The 14,629-nt window shown below is 40.0% G+C and overlaps 1 protein-coding gene across 18 annotated transcripts in view; it reads right to left on the minus strand.

Annotated features, from left to right (window-relative positions):
- Positions 1–14,629, minus strand: part of PAM (peptidylglycine alpha-amidating monooxygenase) — a 274,294-nt gene that overhangs the window by 94,630 nt on the left and 165,035 nt on the right. For all 18 annotated transcript variants that reach the window (XM_072736674.1, XM_072736682.1, XM_072736681.1 and 15 more), the window contains one exon: positions 8,445–8,532. In XM_072736674.1, the coding sequence (XP_072592775.1) occupies positions 8,445–8,532 (88 nt within the window). The remainder of the gene's footprint in view (positions 1–8,444; positions 8,533–14,629) is intronic.

The following is a 14,629-nucleotide window of genomic DNA, read 5'->3' on the forward strand; positions in this document are numbered from 1 at the left end:
TATATATTCAAGAAATGTCTGGGGAAGTTAACTTCCAAGTAGGTCTTAAACTTTTCAATATACAAACACTTAAAGATTTGAATTGGCCTAAATTTTATTGTGCTGCCAAGTATAATAAAAAGTTTTTTTTTTTAATTTCCTCAAGAAGTTTTAACTAAAATATCTAAATAACAGTGAGTCTGAATGATTACTTGCCTGGTTTTCCGTAGGAATCAGCTTTCACAAGAACACTGCAAATAGGTTGTGCTTTACAGCTGAATAGGCTCAGAGAGTTTAACTTCCAAAGGTCACCTATTCAAGTCATGAGTCAAAGCTTGGCCTGTCACACTCCCTTCTGTCTCAATTCATGAGATTGATTTATGGGCAGAAAATGATATCCTAGGAAGATAAGCTTTGATGACTATACTACTATACCATCTCAACTAAGCTGCAATAAGTGTACACAATTCTAAAATCAAATTCCAGATAATTAAAAAAAAAAACAAATTCTAGATAATTGTTTTCATTTATTCACAAAGAGGAGACAATGATTTTACATTTTATTTTCTTATCAGCTCTGGTCAAAGAAGAGCTCCAAAGGCAAACTTTGATTTTGTTTAAAATCCTATTTTATAATTTTTAAGAAAGTTATTCAACTCAAGACAGTAAAGAATGACTCACAGGAAGGCACTGGGATATTGAAACTAATCCTAAAACTTATTATGTGAGAGGATGAGGAGAGGAGCAAAAAAGAAGAGGCTCAGAGAAATGGGTTCTAGAACAGATAGTAGTACAATGGGAAAATACTACAAAGTGGCAAAGAGCATTTGAACAAATTCCCTGCACCTTTTCATTTTCAGATTCCTATTTTTCCTTTTAAGTGAAAAATAACATCATATTTTCTCTACATAATGTGACCAACAGGAGGGGATCCTGGCTGGCTCCATCAATCAAGTGTATGATTCTTGATCTTGGGGTGGTAGGTTCAAGCCCCAAGTTGGGTATAGAGATTACTTAAAAAAAAAAAAAAAGGACCAAAGAGATAAAGATGGTATTTTGTTTTTCCAAAGGGTACTATAAAAATAGAGAGGATTTTTACCACTCTTATTAATAAGAAAAGTCTTCAGGCTAGGAAGCAATGTAACCCTTGATCAATGGCTGCAGTGATTTCAGGCCTCATCAACTAGGTTTCTTAGTCTTATAATTCTAGCAGCTTCTCCTGAAGGCTCCTCCAGATTAAGCCAATTAATTGTGAGAAGATTCACACAGCTCCCTGTGGTTTCTTAGTTTTTGCAGTAAAAGTGATAAGAATTAGCTTTTAAAAGGAAAAATATTCTGGATTCTTGGAATTTTGCTTTAGAACCTTTTCACCTATACTCTACAGGGAAACCACTCAGATGGCATGAATATTTTCAAACTATGCCAAGCACTGAAAAATGCTAACCTGTCATTTTGAATTATCCAAATAAACCATGATTGACTGCTAAAGTACTCTCTAGTTGTATCAGTTAAAGGCTATTTAAAATCCACGGTTACTCAGGGAAGATCAGAACTGACAAGTCATTTCTTCTTTGGTCTAAAAAAATTTTTTTTTTTTAAACAAAATTGGCATGCCCTCAAGTTAAGTCTATACAGCCTTAAATTCCAATTTTAATAAATTAAGTATCAGGACCCCAGGAAAATTAATCCAAAGTGAGAACATTTCTTTAAGAAACACAATATATAATCAGTGGCATATGTGGAATATCTTTATCATTCAAAACTGCATCAGGAATGGGTCAGGAATTCAAATTTCATTAACTCTCCATAAACCCACAGAACATGCTTCCCAATTCAGACAAATCTTATATGAATGTCAGTGCGATGGGTATGCAATAGGTATTACTATTAACATAGTAATTACAAGGATACTTAATGGGAAAGCTAAGTAAGAGTGGTGATTAAAAGGCACCAGCCTGATAAACATCCCTATGATGTCCACACTCCACTTTCTTGATTTTTTTTTTAAGATTTCATTTATTTATTCATGAGAGACACACAGAGAGAGGCAGAGACACAGACAGAGGGAGAAGCAGGCTCCCTACAGGGAGCCCGATGGGAGGCTCCATCCCCAGACGCTGGGCCAAAGGCAGATGCTCAACCACGGGGGTGGGGGGGGGGGGGGGTGGGGGGTGGTCCCCACACTCCACTTTCCTAGTGAGATTAAAGAAGCTATAAAGTTCATAAAAAAGAGGGTGTCTCTGTTTTGTTCACACCAAATTTTTAGTGCCTAACAAAGTGCTTGGCACATGGTCAATAGTTAAGAAATATTATACTAATTAAACAAGTGTAACAACTACCATGTACTAAGCACATCTACATGCTAGGCACTGTGCCATTATCTACATCCCTCCGCTCACTCTTCCCGATGGCCCCATCAGGTGGGATTAGTGGCCCCATTTTACAGATAAGGAAACAGACCAATGCAGGATAAATAATTTGACCAATGTTTATTACAACTGGCTCTATGCTACATGTTACAGCACTATGCTAGAATATTGCTATTCTGTTTAACATAAATACTAGTCTGCCAGGAAAGAGCCAGTGTTCAAAGATGTTTGTTTCTGTTGGAACTGTCAAAATGGTTACAGTCGGGCAGCCTGGGTGGCTCAGCAGTTAAGCATCTGCCTCCAGCCCAGGGTGTGATCCTGGAGACCCTGGATCAAGTCCCACGTTGGGCTCCCTGCATGGAGCCTACCTCTCCCTCTGCCTGGGTCTCTCTCTCTCTCTCTCTCTGTGCGTCTTTCATGAAAAAATAAATAAAATCTTTAAAAAAATGGTTTACAGTCATGCCAATTTACATTAAAGTTGACCCTAGTCTACTAAGAATTGGTCAGTTGCTAAGGAACCTCTACCAATGGTGCTAATGCAGGTTTCTATAAATTAGGCAAGAAGGGGCGCCTGGGCAGCTCCATCAGGTAAGCGTCTGCCTTGAGCTCAGGTGGTGATCCTGGGGACCTGGGATCGGTTGGGGGGATGGGGGTGTCTCTGCATAGCGGAGAGTCAGCTTCGCCCCCTCCCTCTCCCTGACCCCCACTCGTTCTCTCTCTTTCATAAATAAATAAAGACAAAAAAACCTAGCCAAGGATTTAGGGGAATAAGTACCAAGTGTATCTCATTTAAACAAAGATCCCTCATACTACCATGATGCGGACTGTCCTATGACTGTATTATAATATTACAGTAGAAAAAGAAAATGGATACAATCAATTTCAGCCTAGCAGGAATTTATACCTAAAATTCCCTACTATAGGGATGCCTGGGTGGCTCAGTGGTTGGGCGTCTGCCTTCGTCTCAGGGCCGGATCCTGGAGTCCCAGGATCGAGTCCCCCATCGGGCTCCCTGCATGGAGCCCGCTTCTCCCTCTGCCTGTGTCTCTGCCTCTCTCTCTGTGTCTCTCATGAATAAATAAATACAGCCTTTAAAAAGAAATAAATAAATAAAATTTTCTACTATAATCAAAGGCACATTTTATAGCGTTCAGAACAAGGTAAAGCACAGGTTTTGGAGATTGTGTTATTTTTATTTATATCAACAAGGATGTTGGTATGTTTGACTTTAGAAGTCTCGCTGTGGCAGAGGAAACAGAGGGGGTAGAAGGTACACTGGGTAGGGATGACAGGTAGCTCGGAAGATGGAGAGGGTGCATGAAGGCAGCATATGCAAATACCATTCTCAACCAAAGAATCGTTATCATCATGAGGGAGGCAACAAAGCTGCAGACGTAATCTCACCCTAAAAAAAACAGTCATTTAAATGAGTAACCAAGCAGGGTGTCTCACATACTGGCTGCTATGTAGATATATTGATATGTTTTAGCTCCTCTTCTCTTTCCTCTCATCAGCATCTGTAACCCTGTGGAGACGGTGGCATTTTAAAAGACACAGCAGGTGGTTAATAAATAGAAGCAGTTGAAAGGGATTTAAGCTAAAGCTTCATAGGATGGTAAAGCAGGACTGCTTTAGCTTGAGAATGATTCCACGTTGGAACAGCTGGAAAGAGCCTCATTTAACCAGCTGGGATTCCTCTTTTCCAAAAAAGATCAAACAACTGTGGAAGCCATCCTTGATTTGTAAAAAGTAGCCGGTCACAAGCATCATTAGAAAGAGTGCTCGGTCAAATATTAATTGCTTAGACTGAACATAATAATGTTAGTTATGCACAGAAGATGACGCCTAAGTACAAGGCAGGCTACATAAGAAGCCCATCCGCTTTAATCACCCAATATTGCAGGCGCACAATCTTGCAGTTGGCAGTCATAAATTGCTTTAAACCCTAAGTCCGGCGTTCAGCAGATAAAAGTGCACACAGCCTGTACAAACTCATGTTACAAAAAGCGGTGCTCCCGAATCACCCCAAATGTCAAACAACTTGTGTGAACAAAACATCCTGATTTCCAAAGCCTGAAATACTCTCCATGGCCAACCATGCATTATTTTTTTTAAACTGATGGTTAGAATAAAAATAAAGCTGTTCATAGAATAAACAAAAGCAGCATGTCAGTTTCTAAGCTCTCCTAAACTGTATTTTTTTTTTTTTAGTGAGGAGCTGTCGTATGTTTTATGTCTAAATTACCCAGTTTTCAGCACCTCATTTCCTTACCCTAAAAAAGCCCCCCAAAGCATCTACTACTCACTTATGGCTCATAGTCAGCCAAGAAATCTGGGGAACTTAGAACTGCTATGCTTTGAATTAAGTCTGCAAGCACCAATGGAATCCTATTGCTATGTTCGCTCCATTCTTGGTACTCTTACTTTCTGTGCCCCGCCCCCAGACAGTTAAGCGTCTCCTCCTATAAAGGCCTGGGAAAGAAGGTTTGAGGGTTACATCTGACAGGTACTGCTGCCTTCTTCACGTGGGCCAGCAGAGCTGCTGCTTTTCCATCAGCTGGTCCTTATTTGCGTCCTCGAGAGGTATGTTAATTTGGAACTGAGCACCAGGCCTACTCTAACTATAAAGGGACCACCCCATAGTATATTAAAAGGTTCACATCAATGTATGCAATTTAAATGCACATGCATATAATTAACTAGACACATTACCAGTGTGAGCTGCTAATTTGGAATGAGACACAAAAGACTGGAATATGTGTAGGGGAAAAAAAAAACCTTCAAAATTAAAATGACTACATAATGAAAACTGCTTCATGCTGTGTCTACTATTTTCATGTAAACTTAATATAACTGTAAATATATTTTAATGAACAGTAGAAAGAGGCAATTACAAAGAGCGAAGGAGGGCAGCACAACAGTGAAACATCATCAGAAGAGCTATCTGCTTTCATATTAAAAGTGCTGCCTGAAGACGGGAAGAATTATAACTTCATAATTTCAGGGGGAAAATGTTTACTTTATTAGAGACACATACCTATTTGCCAACCTGCTGGCAATGAAAATAGAACACTCGAGTGAAGACAGGGGGGCAATCCTTGCTAACAAACAGAAAAAAGAGGTGTTAAGATATCCTATTAGCTTTTTCCTCTTTCGCTAGAACAGCTTTGTATTCCCGCAAAGATTTCCCCAGAGCGTGAACGAGTTCTTGATATTCTCAGGCATCAAAAAACATTATATGTATCACAGCCAAAAATATATGTGAAAGTTTGAGGATCTTAATTTAACTACTGTCTACATTTTGGAGCAGCTGAAGAATAGATTTGCAGCTGTAAAATGAGTGTGATAAATTTCATGACTCAAACCTCTTCAAAAAATAACGCAAGCCTTTGACACTGATAGATTTTTGTTATTAGCCTTGTAATTCAGGTGGGAGGATAAGAGGCCGAGTGGTTGGAAAACATCCGCTGACTGTTTCCACAGCTGAGCCTGTGTGGCTCTGGGGCCAGGGAGCACGAGATGTTTCGGTGAAGCAACTGAAAAGTTTAGTCCATGAAAGATCCTGTTGAGCTCCAATGCTTTAAAGAAGCACAGGTCTTGCCAAATAGTGGGGGGCTAAAAAGGTCTATACCATCGCTAAATAGAGACGAAGACTGGATGGGAGATGTCAGAGTCACTAGAATGTCAGAGTCACTAGAACAGTCTCACTTACTGCATACCTCTCAGTTTACGTATTGAAAAGACATGATACGTACATATTAAAAAGATCCTACTTTTCGATGTTAGGTGACTGCTTTGGGTTTGGCTAAAAGCAGATAAATAACACCATCAATCACTGTCCTGGTTGGTACGGTTATAAAGTCCTTCAGAACAAACCTAGAGATGAAGTGGGAACATGTGCTGCGAGGCAGATCTTAAAAATCCATTTAAAATGACACACAGATCATGCCGTTTAGAGCTTGAACCACTCAGGGATGCCAATGAACGGCAAAATGCAACGGGCTGCCGCTGAGGCGAGTCCACCAGTGCACGTATCTTATAATGACGACTTTCCAGTCTGACTCAGCATCTGCATGGAATTTGTATTCATGTAATAATGGAATTTTAGAGGAGTTCTGTATAGAGGAGTTCTATACAGGATCTAGTGGTAGGCCCTTGCTAAAATGAAGAAACTGAGGCTGGTTCACATGAAATAAGTAATTTACCCAGGGAGTCTGGCTGGTTAGTTCACGACTCTTTCACTCTACTATGTTGCCTTTCAAGTAATAAGAATATGTGTAACAATGACTTTACTCAAAATTGCTATTTTCAAGTTCATTTACATTTTCTTTGAATTCTCTCTTTCCCCTATTTGGAAGTCTTTTGGAAAACAGATTTTAACTAGACTTAATCTCAAAACGGTATATTTAAGAATATTAATATTTTTATGGGCCCAAAAGAATGTTTGCTCTGATGCTCCCTCGATGTGAGAACAGTGAACGAGGCTTTGTTCATTTTATAATAAGATTTTTCTTAAAACCATAATATCATGTAGTGATATTTTATTTTTTCACTCATTCTCTTTAGCCAAGCTAAAGGTAAATAAAGCAGGTTTTAAAAGCTTACATCCCTTCTAGCTATTTTCACTAATTCTAATCTAGAAATAAATATTACTAATTTCAGAAGAAATATTTTTAAAACATAAAGCCAGAGAACGTGATTTGGTGAATAAGAGTTAGAAAAAGCTGTCACAGAATAATCTTTTAATCCCAAATTTTATTTACAAAAATTTACCGAAGAGCCAAAACTGGAATGTTGATAGCAAGAGGTATTAATTGTGATTTTCCTGGGTGCATTTTTACATAAACCCAGTCATGTGCACTGGATTCCTATGTGATGGGCTCCTTTCATCAAATAACTTAAGCCTATTAACAAATGCTTTGATGGTACTTGGTCCCTGGAGACTTCCACTAATTGCCCTGTGCTTTTAACAGTTCCAAATATATATTACAATTGTTTGTTATAAAAACAACTAGATTGCAGTTGCTGTGTGCCTTGTGCCAGCCTGACTAATATGGGGATGCACGGAGAAAGGATTATCAGGGTATGTGGTTATGCAGGGACAGGAGCACCAAAGAGACCCTTCTCCAATGCAAGCAAACACTAGTCATTCTGGACTGTTCCATACCTAACCGGGATGCTGGTTCTTGCTGCAAAATGGGAGGCTTAAAATGCATGGCTATTTTCAAAACTCACCAATCTTCGTGAACGCCAAGGAACAAAATGAAAGGACAGATCTTAAGCCATAATTATGCTGTGAGCTTCTGGAGACAAATAAAGCACATCTATCTATTCCAGAACCCTCGAGAGCCTCTGCTCTCATTCTGGCATGGAACACGCATTCAGTCGATGTTTACTGACCATTCATAACATGATCTTAAGACTCATCCCAGTGATTAAAATAAATTTGAAGACCACAACGGTTGCCTGAATCAATGGGAGGCAGCGTGGTGAAATAGAAATAAATTTGGATTTGGAACGCGACAACTCAAGGCTCTGGTCTGACACCAACCAGCCAAGTTTAGCTGAATCCTGATACTGATTCTCTGAGGCTTAGGCTCCTTGTTTGCCAAGTGGGGACAGTGGTAACTGCTCTGCAAAAACTTTAGGAATAAATGAGATGGCATACACAGATCACCTAGCACAGTGTCTGGGATAAAAGAGTGCTGGGTGAACAGAGCCATGGTGCTCTTTGGATCGAAGTATGATCTTCCAAAAGTAAACATTGGAGCATCCATTATCTAAATTGTCAGTCTTTTTTTTTATAAACTGTCTGTACCTTGCTACGCTATCTATGACAACAGACATAAATTTATTAAGTCAGCGTCAAAGACTGATGGATGTGCTCCCTAGCAGACTAAATAATGGTGATAATCAGGCTGTGCAGGTAAGCACGTGATGCAAAAGAACCGTGTTCTTCCCTGATAAGTAAATATTCTTCCTGTTTATCTATCAGCTATAAAATACTCGCACAGATGCAATCCGCGCCTATGAAAACAAACAAACAAAAAGACATTTTCTACACCCCTTTTTGACTGTGGGCCCAGTATCCCTTACCAGTAACTTCCAGTGGAGGAAGGCATATTGCATCCAAAAAGTAACATATGATGGACGGTATCCATGCTGGCACGAGGTTTGAAGTCAACTGTTAAGAGAAAAGGACACGGGGATGTGAACACAAGTTACACTTCTGTGCACACACTGTCACAAGAGGACACATCTTTCAACAGTTCCAACAGCTGTATGACAAAGAAGTTCTGTTGCTCTTATGATAGAAGGCCCTGATGACATATAGATGATCTAATTCCTTATGATGAGCATGATTTGACAATTTGTATAATGAAAAGAGCAGGTAATAATAGGCTGAAACTCCACATACGGCCACACACGTTTTAAGGGAAGACCCCTTTTTAAAAATGTTGCGAGCAGTATACGTGTACAGAATGAAAGCTCCCGGCTATTTGTCCACAATACATTCCCTTCCAGATTTCAGGAGGATGCCGAGTGCCATAAAACACCGTGGAACAGAAACCACAGTGAGTGGTCTGAACGTGAGCAAAAGGATGCATAACACAAATGAATTACCATCTCTAAATAACAGTAGCCACTAGGATACAGTATGATGATTCACTAGAAAATAAAATAAAACTGGAAAATGCATCTTTTTTTTTTTAAATGTGTCTTTACAAAAGTACCGGAGAGAGAAAACCACTGTCTTCGATGAGCACTGTGCATTTGTTAGAGGGATCTAGAACTTATGAAATGTCATTTCTTCATTTTTCTCTCCTAATAATAGTGGCTGAAAGATAGTAAAATAAACAAAAATGAGTTCGGAGGGAAAACAAAGAAAAAATTACAGAGAAGTTATACTAGTATGTGTGGTCATTATTCAGCATGAGCTCCCTTTCCTGGTTTGAGTTTGGCTCACCTACTTTTGCCTGCATTCAAAATGCCGCGCTATAAGGGCAGTTTCCGAATCGCCTTCACATAGAAAAATGCTGAACAGTCTAAAAATGAACTTAAGTTTCTGGTGCGTGCAGAGCTGCATCTTTTAACTCTTTCCGTCTGATAAAATTAACAAAACATCATTTACTGCTAAAATGTGTGCCTGAGCACGTGAGTATTCATAAAATACAAGATGGGTCTACATCAAACTATAGTGCAAAGTGTGGCTGATCAGAAAACACAGGGAGCCTGTTATGAGCCACTGTGACTCCCAACCTTCAGGGGAAATAAAGTCTTTCACTTCCTGCACTGAAAATTAGAATTTAAAGCCTAAAAATCCCATCACGAGATGTTTATGTCACCATTTCAAAGGCTAATAGAGAGAGAGAGGATGGCTGGAAAATGGACCTGCAAAAAAAAAAAAAAAAAGACCTGCAATAACCTGAGGCTTTGTCTCCGTCAGAGAATACAGTAAGCCTAAGAGGTTGAAGGAGATACTCTGAAAGGAAAAGAATCAATTGGGAGTAACAACAGATCACAAATCATAGGAAATCCTACTGTTAACAAGCCTAAATTTGTTACCAAGAGAAATAGAAGGAACAAGAAGGATTTTATCTCCAAAGACTGACTCTCAAGTACAGGATTTCCTTCCTCCCTCCCAGAATCCTCCCATGGTATCATCTCTTGCAGAAGAAAATTTGAAAAAAACTCTAAGGTGGGAGTACCAGGCTCCTGTTTTTTAATCACTTTAAATTTATTTTAGTATGTGATGCAAAATTGTTATATTCGTTTTTATCAAATGGCTTTTATCACTCCATGGACATCTAACTTTTTGATCTGACTATATTCCCCTCCCACTCTCTATTTACAATATCCCTCAATCCCTGCCTTTTCAGATAACTCCTCTGCCTTTTCAGAACCTATGCAGATGATCATATGGTTCCCATTCCCCTTAAATTCATTTGTTACGGGTGACATATTAGTGGACTAATATTATATTATACTAGTGGACTTATTCCTACATTCGAGTCATTCTGGAATTTTGATAATAAGCCAACATGGCCAAGTGCATTTTGTCAAGAATTAAACTGCTGGGTGCAAAGCAACATGGATTTCAAGTGCCAGCTCAAAATCCAGGTGGAAATACCCAGCAGGAAATTGAGATTCTGTGACTCTTGTTCAAGAAAGAGGCCAGAGAACTGGGCATCTGGGAATCACTCAAAAATTGAACCCTGAAGCCAGGAGGGTGAACAAAAGACTCGGGACACAGTGTCAGGGAAAGCTCTGAGTGCAGGAGGCCCCAGCAATTTGTTAAAATATTAATGCTGTGTGTGTAGTGCTGTGGAACAAGGCAAAAAAAAAAAAAAAAAAAAAAGTGGGCTGTCATTAAATTTGTAAAATGAAATATCAAGCAAAAGACTCAGGGAAGGACAGGGAGACCTGTTGAGACAAAAAGAGATCATGAAGACATACAATCTCTGTGGCTCTTCGTTCGGAAGGAAAGCTAAACGTTTTGCCGGGGCCCCTGCTTATTCAAGAGGATCTAACCCTCCTCCATAAAGGGCAAAAGTTATTCAACGTGTAGCTTCTCTATCCATTTTCTGATTTTTTTTTTCTCCTTCTGACATAATGTTTTTAAAACCACTTATTCGCTCCCCATTGAACTCTCAACAGGTAAGCGTTTAATTGTAGTTTCTATAATTAGAAACAAGCAGTATCTTGAAGAGGTAGTAAAAGAACATTCCTGGGAGTTCCCTCTCCTAGAAACTACTCTCGGTGACTCACACATTCCTCCAGAATCTCAAGATCTAACTGGAATGCTGAGTAAATCACTGGTACACAGTGGTAGAGAACCATCTTTCTCACATCTTAAAGCGGGTATAATATCCAAGTATTTATATAATTACAGCTCCAGGTAAAATCCACTGCGAGCTGAAAAAGACCACCAGCAGAAGGAAGGTCATATCAAAATGTAAATCTAAAACAAATAGCAGGTGCCATAAAACAAAGCAGGCCTTGGACCAGTTCACTGAAGGGCCTGCTGCCAGTGGTGGGGAGGGAGGGGCCAACTGGGAAAAGATTAGGCTGATGGGTTCATCCCATTCAGACTTATTACCCCCTAGCTTGGCCAAACAAGATCCCACCCCTGGTGAATAAAGAATGAAGTCTGTTGGGCACAAGCTGCACCTGTGACCATGCTGGAGAACTCCACGCTACGCAAAAAGAATACGGGCAAGTTATCTCCAAGTCACATCTTAAAAGAAATTCTCCCCCTACTTTCTTTTTCTCCCATCATACACCAAAGACATAAAGGATCCAAGGGGAAGAGAGCCAGGGGATAATAATGAAAACAACTGACAGGCTGAGTAAACAAAGGCAGCCTTGGGATGGCGACCAACGCACAGAAGCACAGCCTTTTGAGAACGCGTGGGAATATTACATCCTATAGGATTAAAAAGTGCCACCGACTCTTCCAACTCAGTAAGAGGATGGCAGCTGCTTATGTGGAAATGGAACTCAGTGGGCTGCCTGGTGTATAAGATCGGGGAAAAGTTTATGGGCACCTAAGTCTAAGTCCTGGGAATCAAATATTGTTGAAGGACCAAGACTCCAGAAATGGTAACTCAGGCACATTAATTAAAGGGATGCAAGGGCGCTGAAAGTGCACCGGTTGGAGGATTTCTCAAAGGATAATGTCATCTGAAATGAAAGACCTAAAAGCGTCCGTGTGGGTGACATACTGGGCAGAGGTACTGAGGTCTATTTTCTGGAGTTCTAAGGAAAATTTGTACTAACTGCATGAGGTTGTTTGAAATTTATGGCTTTTTTTAGGTAACATTAGACTACAATGAGGGCCATAAAATTCTCTAAGAATGTGACCTAGGATAGAATTTCATTTAGCACTTGGCTTTCTCTCCATTTTTCCTCTTCAAGTGGATATCCAGGTCTGCATATCAAATTTTGATATATCTGCCAGATGCAGGACGTGGAAAGATTTTGAAGAACCCACGTAGCCAAGTGTAGGAACTAGAGATTTAGGAGATATCCATGCATATACAATCAACCCAAAATTACCACTGCACATGAGAGAAACACCCTTTTTAGCTAAATATATGCCCTAGAGGAATGCAGACCATGAATAATTAACCTATCAGATAAAAAAAGAACTGACTTGTAAATGCAAGTTTAGATCTTCAGAACTTAGGCATTCTGGAATTATTGCCCATATATATCATTAGGGATCATTACTGTTGGCTTTGTTTCCTTTTTCCTCCCAGTAGAATCATATTATACCTAGTAAATGGTTTATTTCCTATGCTGTGGATATTTTTATATGTTATTAAACAATTTTGTCAGTGGTTCTCATTTGGTGCTGTGCATTAGAATTATGCTATGCAGCTTATTAAAAATACAGATGCTTAAGGTCAATCCCGGATCAGTCCTAGACCTTCTTCCATCAATATTTCATGTAAATCTCAGTGGTTATTCCAGGCAAGTGCACATTTGAAAAGTTTCACAGATGAAACCCAGTTTGATTCTGACCCTAGTCAACATTTTTATTGGCTGAATACATATTACGTGAGCGTGCTTAGAGCTCAGTTACCTCATCTTAGTTAGCTTGGATTGCATCGCTCTCTTAAACATACAGGACAAACAGTAAAACCAAAGGTTCTTTTAAAATAAATTTATAAAAACGTTTTCTGAGGGTAAAACTGGTTGATCCATCAAAATCGTTTTAAGGAAAGAGATCAGTGGAATTCTGCATCATCGTGCAGCTTTCCTATTTATCACCTCAAGTCATTTTAAGGCTGAGGTTGGAAGCAGGCTCCCCGGGTAAGCCTGGGTGCTTACGCTTATGTCTGTGCAGTGTCCGTGTTGGCTAGTGCTTTGTAGCCAAACACAATATTGAGAGGCCAGAGAGATGTAAGGTTTAAGACATAATCATGTAAAAGAGTTGTTATCATTTACAAAAAAAATGATAGGCCCCAGATCTTAGGATCACTTCTGTCAACATTTCTTTGTCTTTCCCAAAATGAAGATTATCTTTCAAAAATCCACCCAAAGAAACTGAAGATAATGCTGTAAATTGTCATGTAAGTGGAGGATAGGATCATCCTCAGCGTTCGTCTTCGAGCAGCGGGGTCCGAAAGGTTCAGATACGTGTGAAGCTCATAGCAGCAAAGCCCATTTAGCGGCATGTTAAAAATCCACAGCAATCCTGCATATTGTGTTCTCTTCTGCTGGCTGCCTGCAAAACCATGAAGCAATCCTACACTAAAATAAAGACCTCCGGCTTGAACATTGTTAATCAGAAAGTTTCATAGAGAAATTGTAGTTAATTCTCGCTAGCATAGACAATGATACACGCTTCAGAAAGAGTCCTTCACACGGTTTATGAGGGCTTGATGCCACTATTGCCAAATTAACCAAGACATAAGACACCCGAGCAAGCCTTTAAATGAAACACAAGTTTGAAATGAAGTAACCCTTGCCTCCGAATAAAGGGATTGAAGCACAAACAAGAGTTAAACTTCTGGGTGACATACCTCTTAAAATGGAACTTCTTGGTATATGTCAGAACCAACTACGTAATCAATAAATAGACTTTTTTTTATCAGCCAGGCTGTGCAAGATAAAATAGCATAAACTTTATTAAGCCTTGTGTTTGTAATGTCATCCCTGTAGTAGTCCCCTATTAATTTCCTACAGAATGAAATCCATTGCCCCTTCTTGCCTCTCCGGGCCGTGTGTAACAGTGAGCGTCTCCCGGCCCACCACGTTTCCACATGACAGCTCCCTACACCCACTCCGCACCCCGGTGGGCGGCCCTCTCCACTTAGTAACCCACATCTCCACATCCCGAACCACTCACATGTATGAGGGCTTACCCCATGCCAGGCTCCCTACTACTCACAGTGACCCTAGGGGTCTGGTCCTTTCCTCTCAAACAGCCCAGCCTTGAGGACAGAAGCTGAGCAACATGCACATGGCCATGTGGCCAGCAGGTGGGACGGCTCACGCTTGAGCCCAGTGTGCTTCTTCACTGATCATGCTGTTGGCTACTGGAATATTCTCCTTCCCTCTGCAGATCCAAATAGATCATCTTCCCAGATGTAGACAGAGTTCCTCCCTGTCTCTCACATGATGTTTTTGTCTGACCAGAACTGTTCATGACTCACCTTTTTAGAGCTGGCCCCTGAAGTCGGCCCCACTGTGAGAGCTGAAATGACTACTTCAGAATGACTGTCAAAATGCCATGAACCCCTGGCTAATAAAAAGCATCATTCATACATCAA

Source organism: Vulpes vulpes, chromosome 14 (assembly GCF_048418805.1).
Source record: "Vulpes vulpes isolate BD-2025 chromosome 14, VulVul3, whole genome shotgun sequence".
NCBI lineage: Eukaryota > Metazoa > Chordata > Mammalia > Carnivora > Canidae > Vulpes > Vulpes vulpes.